This window comes from Eleginops maclovinus, chromosome 18 (assembly GCF_036324505.1).
Source record: "Eleginops maclovinus isolate JMC-PN-2008 ecotype Puerto Natales chromosome 18, JC_Emac_rtc_rv5, whole genome shotgun sequence".
Taxonomy (NCBI): Eukaryota; Metazoa; Chordata; class Actinopteri; order Perciformes; family Eleginopidae; genus Eleginops; species Eleginops maclovinus.
Genome location: NC_086366.1, coordinates 26150335 through 26165291, shown reverse-complemented (window position 1 = coordinate 26165291; position 14957 = coordinate 26150335). Strand labels below are relative to the sequence as shown.

At 36.9% G+C, this 14957-nt stretch overlaps 2 protein-coding genes across 4 annotated transcripts; both read left to right on the top strand.

The window, feature by feature from the left end:
* Positions 1 to 2701: 2701 nt before the first annotated feature.
* blvrb (biliverdin reductase B) lies at positions 2702 to 7118 on the top strand. The gene is made up of 5 exons (XM_063907976.1): positions 2702 to 2911; positions 4257 to 4418; positions 5453 to 5542; positions 5726 to 5857; positions 6433 to 7118. Exons 1-5 carry the CDS (start codon positions 2827 to 2829, stop codon positions 6585 to 6587), a joined length of 624 nt encoding a protein of 207 aa, XP_063764046.1. The 5' UTR covers positions 2702 to 2826; the 3' UTR covers positions 6588 to 7118.
* Positions 7119 to 9442: 2324 nt separating this feature from the next.
* Positions 9443 to 14686, top strand: sertad3 (SERTA domain containing 3). 3 transcript variants are annotated; one of them, XM_063907598.1, is made up of 4 exons: positions 9443 to 9576; positions 11790 to 12129; positions 12260 to 12380; positions 12664 to 14686. In XM_063907598.1, exons 2-4 carry the CDS (start codon positions 11797 to 11799, stop codon positions 12819 to 12821), a joined length of 612 nt encoding a protein of 203 aa, XP_063763668.1. In that variant the 5' UTR covers positions 9443 to 9576; positions 11790 to 11796; the 3' UTR covers positions 12822 to 14686. The 3 variants fall into 3 exon arrangements, with proteins under 3 accessions (XP_063763668.1, XP_063763666.1, XP_063763667.1); XM_063907596.1 differs by having other exon boundaries at positions 11790 to 14686; XM_063907597.1 differs by lacking the exon at positions 9443 to 9576 and adding an exon at positions 9615 to 10424 and having other exon boundaries at positions 11790 to 14686.
* The last annotated feature ends 271 nt before the right edge of the window (positions 14687 to 14957 follow it).

Genomic DNA, 14957 nt, shown 5'->3' with positions numbered 1-14957 from the left:
ACAACAACAGCAACAACAAGAACAAGAACAAGAACAAGAATAGGAAAAACAAGAACAAGAAAAAGAACAAGAAGAACAAGAGGTAAGTGCATCTGCCTTTACTGTCAAAGATTATCTTGAGTCATATGATGAGATGATATCCAGGACTGGAAAATATATCCATTTCAAACTTTGCTTGGCAAGCTGTCTTTGCAGCGACTAGGCAAATATATAAAAGAATTGTAATAGAGTAGGCCTAATGTTTCAGTGTTTTAGATGCCTTAAATGACTTATTCAAATCATTTAAAGTAAGACAGTGGAGCAAGGGCTTAGATCTTATAACAAATAGCAAAGCTTTCACTAAGATTTTGATTAAAGGTTGGTTTAAGTTACAGACCTTCAAAGACTTACAGTGAATAACAAGACCAATGGAAATCCACAAAGGTGCAGGTTTTTGTACTCAATTGGATCATTTTCATTTTACGCTACTACTTCTACATTGTAAAAACAGCGCAAGCATAAGAAAGAGAGGGAGGGGACAAGAGACTGTAACATAGCAACATGCCACAAGAGGCAGTGTTTTACATTGTAGGCTTATTTCACAGGAGAAAATGCAATTTGAAGGGCAAAAATACATTGCTGCTAGCTTAAACATGAAGCCATTTTCATTTCAAATGTGATACTCCAATGCTATAACAAAATGAAACCTACTTCAGGCTTTGACGTTAAAAAAGGTGTATTAATTACCGGCTTAATAACAATAACTGGTTAGGTAATTAACGTGGGGGGGGGGACATACTGGGAAAGGAGGCAACAGGGACCACTGTAACACTGAGCTTGACCCCATTTGTAGCTCATCCAAACAGACATTTTATTTGAATACAATTAGTGGAATTGTTGAAGGAATGTTGTTTAATAAAATTGTAACAATGTCTTTGACAAAAAACCACTCTCTAAGTCAACACCAATCATTTCATTGTTTTGTTTTTTGGGCTGTAACTGAACCCAACATTTTTGAAATCTTATTCACATTTGTCCCACATTAAATGTCTAATCACAAACTCTGAGCGGTTAAAATTAACCATTTTTTAAAATCCCATCTTTGTCTGTTTTCAAGTTTCTTTTCCTCAAAGAAGAAATTGGCGGATGTCCTTCACATTAATCCACATAAATGAATTAAACTTGTTGTGCTTTTAAGCTCAGTTCTTGAATAGTCAACCACATTAAACCAGTGGTGGAAAAAGTAGTCAGTTCCTTTATTAAAGTAATAATAAATAAAGTACTTGTACCACAGTTTAAACATATTACAAATAAAAGACATCAGTTGAAAATGTCACTTAAGTAAAAGGTTTTATCAGCTGAATGTACTTGAGTATCAAAATAAAATGTACTCAAGTACTTATTATGCAGAATGCCTCTCATAAATGTGTATAAATATTATATTATACTGTTTTTATCATTAGAAAATACATGTTGGGGATGTGGAGCGATATTGGAAAGTACTGAGTAAATTCGTACTAAATACATATCATACAAACATGTGTTTTTATGTTAAAAGAATACCTAGTACAAAATTGATCTGAATCAAGTTTATTGCCAGGTACGTTTACACATACAAGGAATTTGCTTTGGTGTATGGTGATGCGAACATAAACACTGGATAGTCATACAGTCACCCAAATCACACTGGTGTATGCTGTTCCCCTCTAGTTCATGCACACAAAAAGCATTTCACTCTGGGCTCAGCAGGTGAAAATATAGAGTGGGACTTCCATATCTGGCAGAGCATGTATTTCTAGCTGGATTTGGCACCCCCCCCCCCCCCCCCCCCCCCCCCCCTATAACTTCTAAAAATCTAAAGGGGGGCTTCAATATTTCTACTGCCGGATTTGGCATATAACTTAGTCTATGGAAGTCCCCCTTTTGTGAGTGGTGTAATCATTAGTTAAACGCTTTAATTAAAAGGGGACTTTAAAGAAGTGATTAAAAAGATGTCACTGATTCTGCTAGCCTCATATTCTCGGCAGGAAGATCCAGAGCTGTGGAGCTCTGACGAAGAAAACTTGCTCATCCAAATGACCTCTTTCAGCAGGATAATGTGCCTTGCTACACTGCAGAGATGGTTCAGGGATGGTTTGAGGAACATGACAAGGAGTTCAAGGTGTTTACTTGGCCTCCAAATTCCCGAGATCTCAATCCATCAAGCATCCATGAGATAAACAAGTCCGATCCATGGAGACCCCACCCCACGTCTTGGAGCCAGACAGCACAGCACACCTTCAGAGTGGAGTCCATGCCTCGACGGGTCAGGGCTGTTTTGGCCACAAAAGGGAGGCTGACACAATATAAGGCAGGTGGTCATAATGTTATGGTTGATCGGTGTACAATGTAGTATAATGTTGACATTTTGTGAAGTGGAGACAGAAATTAGCAGAAAATTGAACAACTCCTGTAAAGTAAAAGTACCTCCAAGTTATACTTAAGTAAATGTACTCAGTTACATTCCACCACTGCATAAAACCTATGGATAAAACAAGTTTGTGGTCTAATTTCACAAGTGCATGTGATGTGCTCACTGATCACTACATATAAAATAAACATTCTGTGGTCATGAGTCAAAAAAATGATTGATTGTTAAAAAATACTTTACAATTTGTACAACATTCAAACTCGCAGGGCTCCTTTAACTCTCCTGTGGGAGGAGCCTGCGCTGATCACTTCCTGTCAACAGAGGCGCTCTTGCGCATGTCAGGTGTGACTTTAAATGAAAGTATCTTCTGCATTGGGCACAGTTTGATTTCATCAGACAAGTTGTTGCTGTGTCGTGCTTCTCGTTCACTATAAGTAATGTCGGACTGCATAAAAAACGTGGCGGTATTTGGAGCCACGGGAATGACGGGGCTCGCGACTCTGCCGCAGGCTGTCTCTGCAGGTGAGAGAGAACACATGCACCCAGGCTGCATCAATATAACACATGACGTTATATGACACTATGGGATTGTGTAAATACTCTCTATGGGATTGTGTGTATTGTAAGGTTATACAACTTTACAATACACCTAATCCCATAGAGAGTATTTCATAGTTTTCCACTTCATAGTCCGAGTTCAGTCTTAACATGCACATTCCCTGTGGATTCATGTAATGTAAGTAGTCCTTTAAAAATAATAAAGTAGGCTATCTGGTCAAAACTATGGTGATATTTAATTTGATCAAAATCCAACAGCTCTAGTTAATGTACACTTTTGAAGATCATAGCAAATGTGCTCTGATACAATTTAATTATTGCATATCTATTACATGTAATCTAATTTAAATTTAGTTATATGTGTTGTTTCTCAGCTTTGAAATATTGGTTGGGAATCCTGAAATGTTTAAAAAAACATAAACTCCTATAGACAGGCCGGTACTCTTTCACAAACCACTTAGACAAACATGCAATATGTCACATGATTTTATTTGCTAGAGCAGCACATTCATTTCTTTTCTCCTTTTCTTAAAAAATGTTGAGTCATGTTAGACGTTGCTGGGCAGCATTTTGCTGAGTCACAGAGAGCTGATAGTAGAAGCTGTTCACTATCTCGCCTGAACAGGGAGAGTGATTCCCTCATGAAGTTGGTGAAGTTATTACAAGAGATCCTGGTAAAGACTTTTATTGTTACTTCAGTTTCAATATTTTTTATCATGCTGTCCTGTAATACAAAGCTATGTTTAAACATATACAAAAGTTAGTGCACAATAAACAATCGGGTGACAGTGACAGTTGCCAATATGTCATAAAGCGTAATACCTGCTGTTTTATTAGAGCAGCTACATACATCTCATTTTCATTCTGCCACTTCTGAATGGATGTAAAATGTAACACAATGCAAGAAAAATAGAAAAATCCTATTTATTTAAGAAAGTATAACCACAGTGTTAACTATGGCTGCACAGTATGTTAAATGTAACCAATTGCGATTAATTTGACTGATATTGCTATTGGTATTCATTCATCATATTGGAGGGATTGGTCATTTTGAATCATAACTTTGTTTGATCATTAAAAATGTGTTGAAATGATAATGGAGGGAATATTTGAAAAATCTTAAGAAACAAATGTGTTGTGGTAAAGTGTGTAAACATTGTTTTACTTTCTCCAGAACCTAACAACTTTAAACAAATGTAGCCTTGTATTCAATATTGTTCTTCCTGCTGTTTGGATATTCCACCAATCAATATTGCAAATTAGATATTTGATTAACTATGCAGCCAATAACAAATAAATCCTCCCTCAGGATACAATGTGACGGTGCTGACGCGAGACCCTTCCAGGTTGCCTGCCGACCACAAGGCGTCCCGGGTGGTGGTGGGAGATGTGCTCAATAAAGACGATGTGATGAAAACCCTGGAAGGCCAGGACGCTGTCATCATCATCCTGGGCACCAGAAACAGCCTGAGTAAGGCTCCACAGTTCGACCCACAACTGGAAAACAGAAAGAAAAGAAAATGCAAAACTAACTTTCTTTCTGTCCTACAAGGAACTTTTGTCACAGAAGTAGACATACACTGAATTGCATTGCATAAATGTAATTTACAATTTAGCTAAGCTTAGTGTAAATTGTATTAATTTTATTTTACACTTTGGTTTTGTCTTTAAAGTTTTGAATTAGCTGTAAAATGTGAAGCATTTCTCTTGCTGTTGAGTGAGCAATTCTTACATGTTTACACCATAGTTGATGTGTTTTGTGATTGTAGGAGTTCTCTTTGCATTGTCAAAGTTCACATTGCGTAACTGACCGTGTACTCATGTGTAATCATTTAAATTAAAACATTCACTAGAGGACGCTGACAGACTTTACAACATAAAGTTCCTATGTGACATCATCTTGTCAGTGTCACACAATCTGAAACGCACTGTACATTAATGGTTGAAACTGGATATATAAAATATCCAGACTTTATTTATCAAAAGTGGCAACACTTAAATAGGAAAAGGCTTATTTCACACAGAGTAACTACTTTTATGTTTGGAAACTTGTGTTTTTATGTATGTACTTAACATTTGCTCCACTGTATTTCTATTCCACAGTATGCAGTGGTGCATAGGCGTCATGATGTTAAGTAATCTCAGTATTTGGACACATACAGTAGGAGCTTTGGACATTCACAGTGGGGTATTCTGACATAGTTTGTCTCTATCTTCTCTTTCATATTTTGAAAATCTCTAAAGTTTGTGTTAACCACAGACTTTATATCAGGCATCTATCCAAAAACACGTTCAAAAAAAAATTGTTGACTTCAAGACAAGGACAACCAGAAGTCGCTTACTAAATTTTAAAGTAATATCTGGGTTTTAGGACCAATTCCTGCACCACTCTCAAGTGTCACCCAATGAAAAGTTCCTCTGTCTCAAACTATTGTCAAGACCAGTTTTGTAATATGGCATTACCTTCCACTTACAGTACATGAGTCTGTGATCTGTTCTTATCAGGCTCGACCACCATGATGTCTGAAGGCACCAAGAACATAGTTGAAGCCATGAAGGCTCGTGGGATCTGCAAAGTTGTGGCCTGCATGTCAGGTACAATTCACTGTTTACACAAAGGACAACAAAGTGTATGAGGTGGTGAGGCCTGTGTGATGTTGCTGGGTTAAAAGTGGCTGTTGTTTCTGATGAACATTGCATAAGGAAATTCACAAATGTATTTAACAATAATTATCGCCCTTTCTTTCTGAGAGTGATTGTGATTCTTTATCCTCACAGCCTTCCTGCTGTGGGACCGCTCCAAAGTCCCGCCCCGCATGGTTCCTGTGACAGAGGACCATGAAAGGATGCACACAGTGCTGAAGTCATCAGGGCTGGAGTATGTGGCTGTCATGCCTCCTCACATTGCTGGTCAGTAGGAAGTAAAATGAGTTCTTTATTTCAAACCAATGTGGAAGAAAGTTAATAAAACTGGTTGCTGAAAAAGTAGTGATACAGTTAACCTGATCTGGTTCAAGTTTTAGGGAAAGAATGTATACATATGGAGATAGATAGAGCATTTATGTTATTAATATATTATAATATTTAAAAAAGATGTGAAAATGTTACTTAATTAAAAATATAGAAATATTGGAAATGTAAATGTTGTTTTACTATAGAATAGAATATTGTTCTGTTTTTATCAATCAAACATACATTGTTGTGTTGTTTTATGTTGTAATTTGTCAATGTTGAGCAAATAATGTATACTTTGTGTACCACTAAGTCAATTTGTATTACATGTTTCACATAAACACATACTATTATTAATAGAAAAGTAACTGGTGACTACAAGTGTTAAATAAATGTAATGGAGTAGAAGTGTAAAGTTGGAATACTCAAGTAAAGTCCAAGAGTTTCAAAGTCACAATTAAGTACAGAACTTGAGTCCATGTACTTGGTTATACTGATTTTACATATTTGTATGTTCTGTCTTGCTCCCTCAGATGAGCTTCCTCTGACGGAGAGTTACATGACGCAGGAGAACATGCTGAAGGGGAGAGTCATCTCTAAACACGACCTGGGACATTTTTTTGTCAAGTGTCTGTCCACTTCAGAGTGGGACGGGAAGGCTGTGGGATTGTGGGGAGAGTATAAATAATCCTGAACACACACACACACACACACACACACACACACACACACACACACACACACACACACACACACACACTGCTGATTCCCTTGGACTGAGGGGTTTATATTTTGTCCTGATTAAAACCAAAAAAAAATTAATGCAGCTAATTAAAGGTCTTTGAGCACCTAATAAAGCGCTTGATAAATAAAATGTATTATAATTATTATTATTATTAATGTTTGTTTAGAATTGATGAACCACTAATGCTTCGCTGTGATCACTTTAATGATAATAATTGAGAAGCTTTTTCTTGCCGTGTTATATTTTTATACTAATTTAGGTTTTAACACAAGCTGCAATAAGGATACCTTTTTAAAACAAGTGCCAAACCTGCTTTAGCTGTTTATACTGCTTTACATCACTTTTTTTTCTTTCACAATAACAATCTTTATGTGTTTAGTGTTTTTGTTTTTTTAAATGTTATCGTGTGTCACTGCTCTCATTTATATTGGGTGTATTTCTATATCTGTGGAAAATAAAATTGTAGTAACATTGTGTTGAAAGAGTGTCTCGTGAATGATCAGAGCTGCAGTCAGTTTTTTTGTTAGTGTCACAAACACACAATTATTTTAAAATTATTTTAATTTTCTATCTCACTTTTATTATGGTTTGCAAACAACAACAACAACGTGAAATTAGTATTACAGCCGAGCAGAGCTGGATAGTTCTCAAAGTACTGTTGCTGTTAATATATTTAAAAGATGGCATTTTGTAATAGGATACAATAAAAAGGTAAAGAATTAGTAATCAGATTACAGGTACATTTAAAACATGGGATTACTATCAGTTTTTAAATGCTACAATACATTTAAATGATATATAAATAACAATACATATTTTAGTTCATTTTTTTTATTGTATGTTTGACAATATTGTGGGTAAGCTTTATCCCCTGTATGTATTAAACTAAAACTGAGTTTTTTCTCAGATTTTATTTTTGCTTTTTCAAACTACTACTGTATATGGTCATCTGTTTCACTGTTGGTGTACAGTCTACACAGAATACTGCCTGAATACGATGCAGAGTTCCTTAAAAAGAAAAAAACTGAGCTACTTTTTGATACATTTCTTCCTACAATTGTGTGCAGGTTACATAACTTCTATATTGGGATACTTACATTATGCCATGTTTAACAGGTAATTAGTCATTATAATGGAATACATTTTTAAAGTCACCCTCTTAACCCTGCTTACCAATCGGCCTTCTAGTGAGTAAGCAGTGGATAGCTTTAGGCCCATGATTACCATAGTCCTCACCTTTTACCAACACTGTAAATAACTGACTTTGTACAAAAAAGAAGCTCTATAAGTGTTTTTATTGAGAGTTTGGGAACATGTGTTCTTATTTTTTTCCAGTTGTTGAGAACATACATTAGAGGAAACGACTAGTAAAATACTATAAGATGCATGTTTAGAAACCATAACACATCTGCATGAACTAGCCTCTATTGTTCAGCAGACTGTCTCGGTCAAGTTATTTCTAGATGTGAATCTACAGTATATATAGATGGCAGTTTGAACCCTTGCAGTACATACTGTACAACTTTCTAACTAGTTTGGATCAGAGTTATTACATATGAGTCTCTGTTGAGATTTGTTGTTATTTTCTATTTGGATAGATACTCTATTTGGTCTGATACTTGCAGAACCAGCTCGTTTAGTCTCTCTGCCTCCTACACCTCACGTCATGTGAGTGTTTCCTTAGGTCAATCAGATGAGTGGCATGTGTGACACATGATGTGTACAGTAGCTGTTGTGAAACTCCCTCTGACATGTGTGTCAAGCGATTTAACAGAAGGTAACATGATCCTGGAAATGATTTCCTCCTTCAAAATAAAACCTGGATTTCTTATTCTGGGGACAGAGACCACGTACACCATTACAATAACTTCACTTTTACAATAGCTAACTTTGCAGTAAATCACGTTAAAACAGCAATACCAGTTATTCCCACTGATGTTTTTTTTTTAAAATTTGATTTAGTCTTAGTAGGTTTGGTTAGATTAGTCTTAAAACAAACATGTTGTTCATTGTATGTTCACAATTGTCTTTATGTTCACATTCATCTGAAAGATGAAGGTTTATGTGCGCTCAGTTTAAATCTGTTGAACATGCGTACGTGCAAGCAGGATTTATGACATCTTGTCTAGTGTAACCATCCATGGTCCGATATACAGTTTACACATGTGATGTGCAACGAAAGTTCACCAGCAAAATACTTTACAGTGAATTAAAAGCTAATTGAGTTGTTCTTTAGCAGCACAAAGACAAATGTAAGAACAGATAAACAGAGAAGTGGTAACAGTTCAAAACTTCAATTGTAATAATAGGTTTACAGTATAGGACAACAACAAAATAAGTTACAATAGAAATACAAACAAATAAAATGACAAAGTAAAAGTGACAATGTTGCAGCAAATCAGCAAGTCTAGTATACAGACACTGTCCGTCAGAATGATATGTAAGCAATACTCAGTGGTTTCTGTGTTAATACAGCAACATCATTTAAATATATTACAGTATATAATGAAATAAAACAGTACAACATGTTAACATCATATGATAATACACCCTATACTATACAATATATAATATAAGGTGCAATGTAATAATAACAGTATAACATAATAAAGTCTGGCAACTCAGTCACGTAGTATTATATCAGTGTAATTCTCTTTATGTCTTTATTGTTTGTGTTATGCATGCCATTACATATCAACACAGAAAAAGTAGCGTAAAGTAAGTTGTTTTATTTTGTCAACTTCTCCACCGTCCAATACACAGGCCGAGGAGGAGCTAAAGCTGTGTTTCAAAGTTGACTCACTGGTTCTTCAAGTAGCGTAAAGTCGAGTGGTGGAATTTAGATCGAAACAGTAAACTTTAACATTCATGGTGTACTACGGTGCGAGTTGTGTCAATTGACCTTTTCCTCCCTGACGACTGCTGCTCTCAGGTAAATAACACAGTGTCTGAAATGAGATTGATTTAGTCAACAGTACCTTTAATTAAAGTTAAAAAACAGAGTTTTTGTTGACGTGTACGTGACAGGATCCACACTTTTAACATGGTTCTTTTTGCTTTTCCTTTATTTTATCTGTATTTAAAAGTCGGTGAAATGTGTGCATTTTAAATGATATATTCTAGTTTCGATTTATGATCGGTCCAGTTGTAACGTCTCTCAGACGTGTTCCTTTTTAATTACAGAAACTTTAATACAAACATGGAAAAACACAAGAAAATTAGAAACCACATTTTATGATATTATTAGTGTTTTGCACACAGATTGTCATGCTTTATACTGAAAGTCAATGTGCGGATAGGCATCCTCCTGTCGGTGATGTAATCATTATGGAATTAGTGCGATGCAGTTTACATAACAACAAGCTTGAAAAGCGCAAATTTATCAGGCCGGGAGTGAAATGACAACTGTACATATTTTAAGAATTGTAGTATTATCATAATGTGTCATAAAAAACAGTTTGTAACGTAGAATGATGCTGATTGAATGTAACGTACACAAACTCTACTACCCACAATGCCCTTCGAAAATCCAACCCCCCCAACTGGAAGGCTTTTTGTCGTGAAACACAGGCGGGAGAACACCGAGGCAGTCGGCTCGTGAAGTTGTAGTGTTAAAAGTTCGAACTTTTTAATATTTTCTAATCGCCGACCATTTCCTAATGAGAAGGGAAACTGTGTTTGGGTCGAAGAGGCGGCGGGATGACGACATAATAACAAACAGTAACGGTATCCACTACTAAACTTTACGTTACTGGAGAGAGACGAGGAGTGATTCAACAGGTCTGTTTGCTAAATTTATGACTAACTTTCAGTTTTTTAAATGTTTAATGACAAAATATGCCCAGTGTTTTAAATAGTTTACTTGTTTGTGTCGGTTATCACGTTTGTTGCTTTTCAATGGCCTCGGGCGAGAAGGGCTCCGTTTCCCTCCTGAACGATAATGCTAACAACCCCCAACCCGCATCTAACTCTAACTGTGAATAAGCTCGTGTTCACAGAAAACCTCAACGCATTACATTATCACTCTATGCCACACCGTTATTTAATTTGAGAGTATCGTATTCATGTTTTAAGATATATCTATATTGTTCACAGTATTATCGACATGCAATTATTCCCCATGTCATTTAGCCAAATTTGAATAATCACAAAGCATTAAATCCATTTCAATACACCGGAAATTGTATGTTATTTACTTAAGACACTGGTTGTCAATGGTAGAAAATAACTAATTACATTTACTTTAAGTGTACTTCATATATGTCCACAAGTAGTTTCCATTTAACGTGTATTGCCCCCTCACTAGCTTATCTAAGCCTAACGGCTTGAACTTTCTATAATTATGTATTACTGATTAGCAGGGCCGTTACAACTACTCAAATATTGACTTACAATTTTAAAAGTTAAAATCTTAGTCAAGTAAAAGTACAACAGTATTAGCATTATAATGTACTTAAAGTATCAAAAGTAAAGTACTTCTTATGCATAATTTCAGAATCATATTGCTGGATTATTACCACAGCTGGTAATTGGGGAGCTAATTTCAATTTGAGTTACCTTAAATACGGCTGCTGGATATGTTAATCTATAAAAATACATCACTATGTTTTATCAGTTGATTTATATTTTAGTATTAGCTGATAATCTGAATCTGTAAAGTAGCTAAAGCTGTCAAATAACTAGTGGGGTAAAACGTGCAATAGTTGCTTCCACAATGAAGTGGAGTATATGTATAAAGTAGCATCAAATTAAAACACTCATGTAAAATACCTAAAAAATGTAGTACAGCACTTGAGTAAATGTACTATTACATTCCACCACTGCCAATTAGATCTCCTAACATGAATTAGACTTAAAACAAAGCGTTCAAAATGATATCTTAAAGTACGAACGGTTAAAAAAAAACTTGATTTGCGTGAATGAATTTAAAATGCATTTGCACGAGATTCAATTTTCATTGATTTAAATAAATATGTAATAATGATTAAGCACAGATTTGCTGTAATCAAATGTATACTTAACTCATAATATGTTGACTTATTTCAAACCTTCATTCCTTTACTTAGAAAAACTGTGAAACTGTGAATCTATATTGATTTTTGGTAGCAATACTTTCCACTAAACAGTTTATGCTGTTCTCCACAGTTTAAAGATGATTATGAAGGGGCAGAAGCGAAAACACCCACCAGAGGAGGTGGATGTCTCAGACAGGAGCAGTCCCATGTGGGAGAGCCAGCGGCAGTTTGTGTTCTCAGTTTCCCTGAACAAGTATCATCACAGCCAGGGATTGCCGGAACCCAGCCTGCGAAGGTCCGTCCTGATCGCCAACACCTTGCGGCAGGTCAGCCTGGAAGCTTTTGCAGCACCCTCTGTGGACATGGAGGCGTCACCACCACCTTGTAGCTCTTCATCTGGGCTTCTAGAGAGTGTTTTCACTGCAAAACACCACCCTGCAGAGACGTTTTCTAACAGCCACTCAGCTCTTGTAAGTTGCCCTACGGTTTCGTTAAATGGCTTGTCATATTGTGCTCCTGCATCAAATGCCCATATGTCTGTAAAGGATGAAGATGAGGACTGGGGATCCATTTCCACGGATTCTGATTTCTCCCTTTCAGCTGTCATCTCGTCCATCCTCACTGCACTGGACTCTACCATTGATGGTAGCTCCCAGGCAGCTCCCCGGACGCCTCTCAGGTCCTTGGAGAACCTGCCGGCGCCCACTGATGGAGGTGTGGGGTGGGTGAAGCAGGGATTCAGAGGTTACGGTGGGGGCTGGGAGCAGCAGGAAGAGGGGAGGGCGCGGGAGAGCAGCACAGAGCTGATGAGGTGCAGCTACCTCAGTGAGCTCACTGTGGAGGATCTGTTCCAGGATATAGACTCTTCCCTGCTGGAGATGGACATGGGAGTGCTTGGGCTTTTAGGCAGTGGAGGTGGATGCCCTACTGGGGATGACCTTTTACGGTATCTGCCACCTTTCTCCTCCTCCCCCTCACACCCCTTCTCCCTTTCTCTCAACCAGAATCTGAAGTGCCTGCCTTCGCTCTCCTCATTCGGCCCGTTGTCTTCCTCATCCTCTTCTCCAACTTGTCTTTCGTCACCACCCTTCTCGAGTCAGAATCATGGCCTGGATCTGGAGCATCTGATGGAGATCCTGGTGGAGTCTTGATCGCCTCGTGATACTGTAAATAAATAGCCTGAACAGTATTCACTAAGTTAGTGAAAAAACTGAAAGGCTAAGAGACTGATTATCAAACAGATGAAATATTCACTTTGTTTTTATATATTGCTCAATGAAAAGTGTATAATGGGTTTTAGAAAGTAGGAAGAATTAGAAACAGTGGGCAGCTAAGACAGGAAGTGCTAAAGCTGGGCTAACATGGAGATAAGCTGTGATGCATCTGGCAGCTTTTGGTAAAACATAAAGCGTTAGTGTTTCACTGGCAAAACTGGAGCTCAAGTCTCTGGGAAAACAGCAGTAAACCAGATAAGGCTGTTTTTTAACGAATAAGCAATGAGCCCGATCAAAATGGACTGCTGAAAAAGCATTTTACTACATTGTCCAGTGTGACTCAGTCAATAGGAACTAGGGAAGGGTGGGGAGGTGTCGGTTTATAAAACAGGATTTATTCTGCAGATAAGAAGATGTAAGAGAAACATAACAGAACATTTGTCAAATGTATCACAGCTTCGAGTAAAACTGAGTTCACATTGAACCTCCTAGTTAACCTGGAATAGGGAAAACAAATCTGTAACCAGTCATGTACTGGTGTTGATGCATGCAGTGGACTGAACACATGAGATAAATCCCTTATAACACACGGGTCAAATGTTAATGTGAGTAGGCTGGTGTTTGAAGGAGGATAACTGATACGCTAATATTATGGTTCAAACTTCTATGAAGAAATCTTTCAGCCTCATATTTATCACTGAGTTCTCACAGGGGCACGGTATCAGTTGCTAACAGATGAGGTCAGAATTTCAAAGAGTAGAAGCACCCAGAAACTGCCTTTTATTGAGAAGAAATCCACAAGAACTGGTCTTTTTTAAATGTGTATAATTATTTAAAGTTATTATTAACTGCAATTCTTTGTATCCATCAGTTATACTTCCGTAACTGGAGGTACAGTATCATTTCCTGTATCCTGTTTGAGCAGTAAAGAATAATACCAGTGAAAAACCCCTGCCTCTCTACCAGCCGACTGTTCAACAGATGTTTTTATTCAGATAGAATTTACAGCACTGTGCTAAAAACACATCGTCATGGCAGCCATACAGAGCCACTGTGTCTCAACCACTACACTGCTTCTGTTGTACAGATGTGATATTACTGATCCGTCCTGCTGGGTGCAGACTCCCACTGTTAGCCATGTTGACTGATGGAGTCTAGGTGAGTCTAGTTTGAGTCAGCCTGTGAACAATTGTGCACCATCAGGTCAGTTTAGGGGAGTCCATATGTGTTGTCTGGTTTACATCTGAATTACTGCACTTTTGTTAATAATATGCATTCCTAAGACATGTGGTGTCTGTTTACTCTCTGTTTATTGAGCAGTGGTAAAACTAAGCCTAATAATTCATTTTGAACCCATTAAGTGAAGTCCAATGACATGTGACATGTATGTTAATGTTTGTTCTTTCAAAGACAACCACTTTGGTCAGGTGTTTTTACTGCAACGTTACTAGCTGTACATGTTGATCCAGCATTTAATCCATCTCTGTTGAATTGGTAAATAATGAGAAATAGTTGGAAAGCCTTTCTGTCAGGTGTTTGTACTTTTGTACTGTTTATCAGAGTTGCTTTCTATGCAAAGTTTCTTTGAGTACCTGGACTGCAGTCTATTTATAAATGGAATATTTGTGAAGATTATTATTTTATGTTGTTCTAATGGTTTATTAATGTACCGTCGTGGCAGTTATTTCATTTACTTATATTTTTAATGGTTATGTTTAATTAAGGGCCGAATGCCTGGACACTATGTATTATGTCTTATTTGTATTAATGCTGTTTAACTATACTGATATTTTTAATAAAATGTGAAATGCAACCATGCTGTATTTTCATTTTTCTACATGAGTTATTAATGCATGAAGTACACTTCAAAGAAAACTGCTTAAACAGAATTTTTGTGGATGTAACCCTAACTGCAGTATTCTAGGTATGAACCTGGAAGCTGCTGTAATTATTTTAAAACAACAGTTGCAAAGTAGAAAAGATGCAATGTTTAAAACAATGGCTACTCCTTCAGTCTTATTTGAAGCGAAAATATTCTGAAACATTGAGGTAAAAAATATCCCAGCAGTGAATTAGTGTGGGGG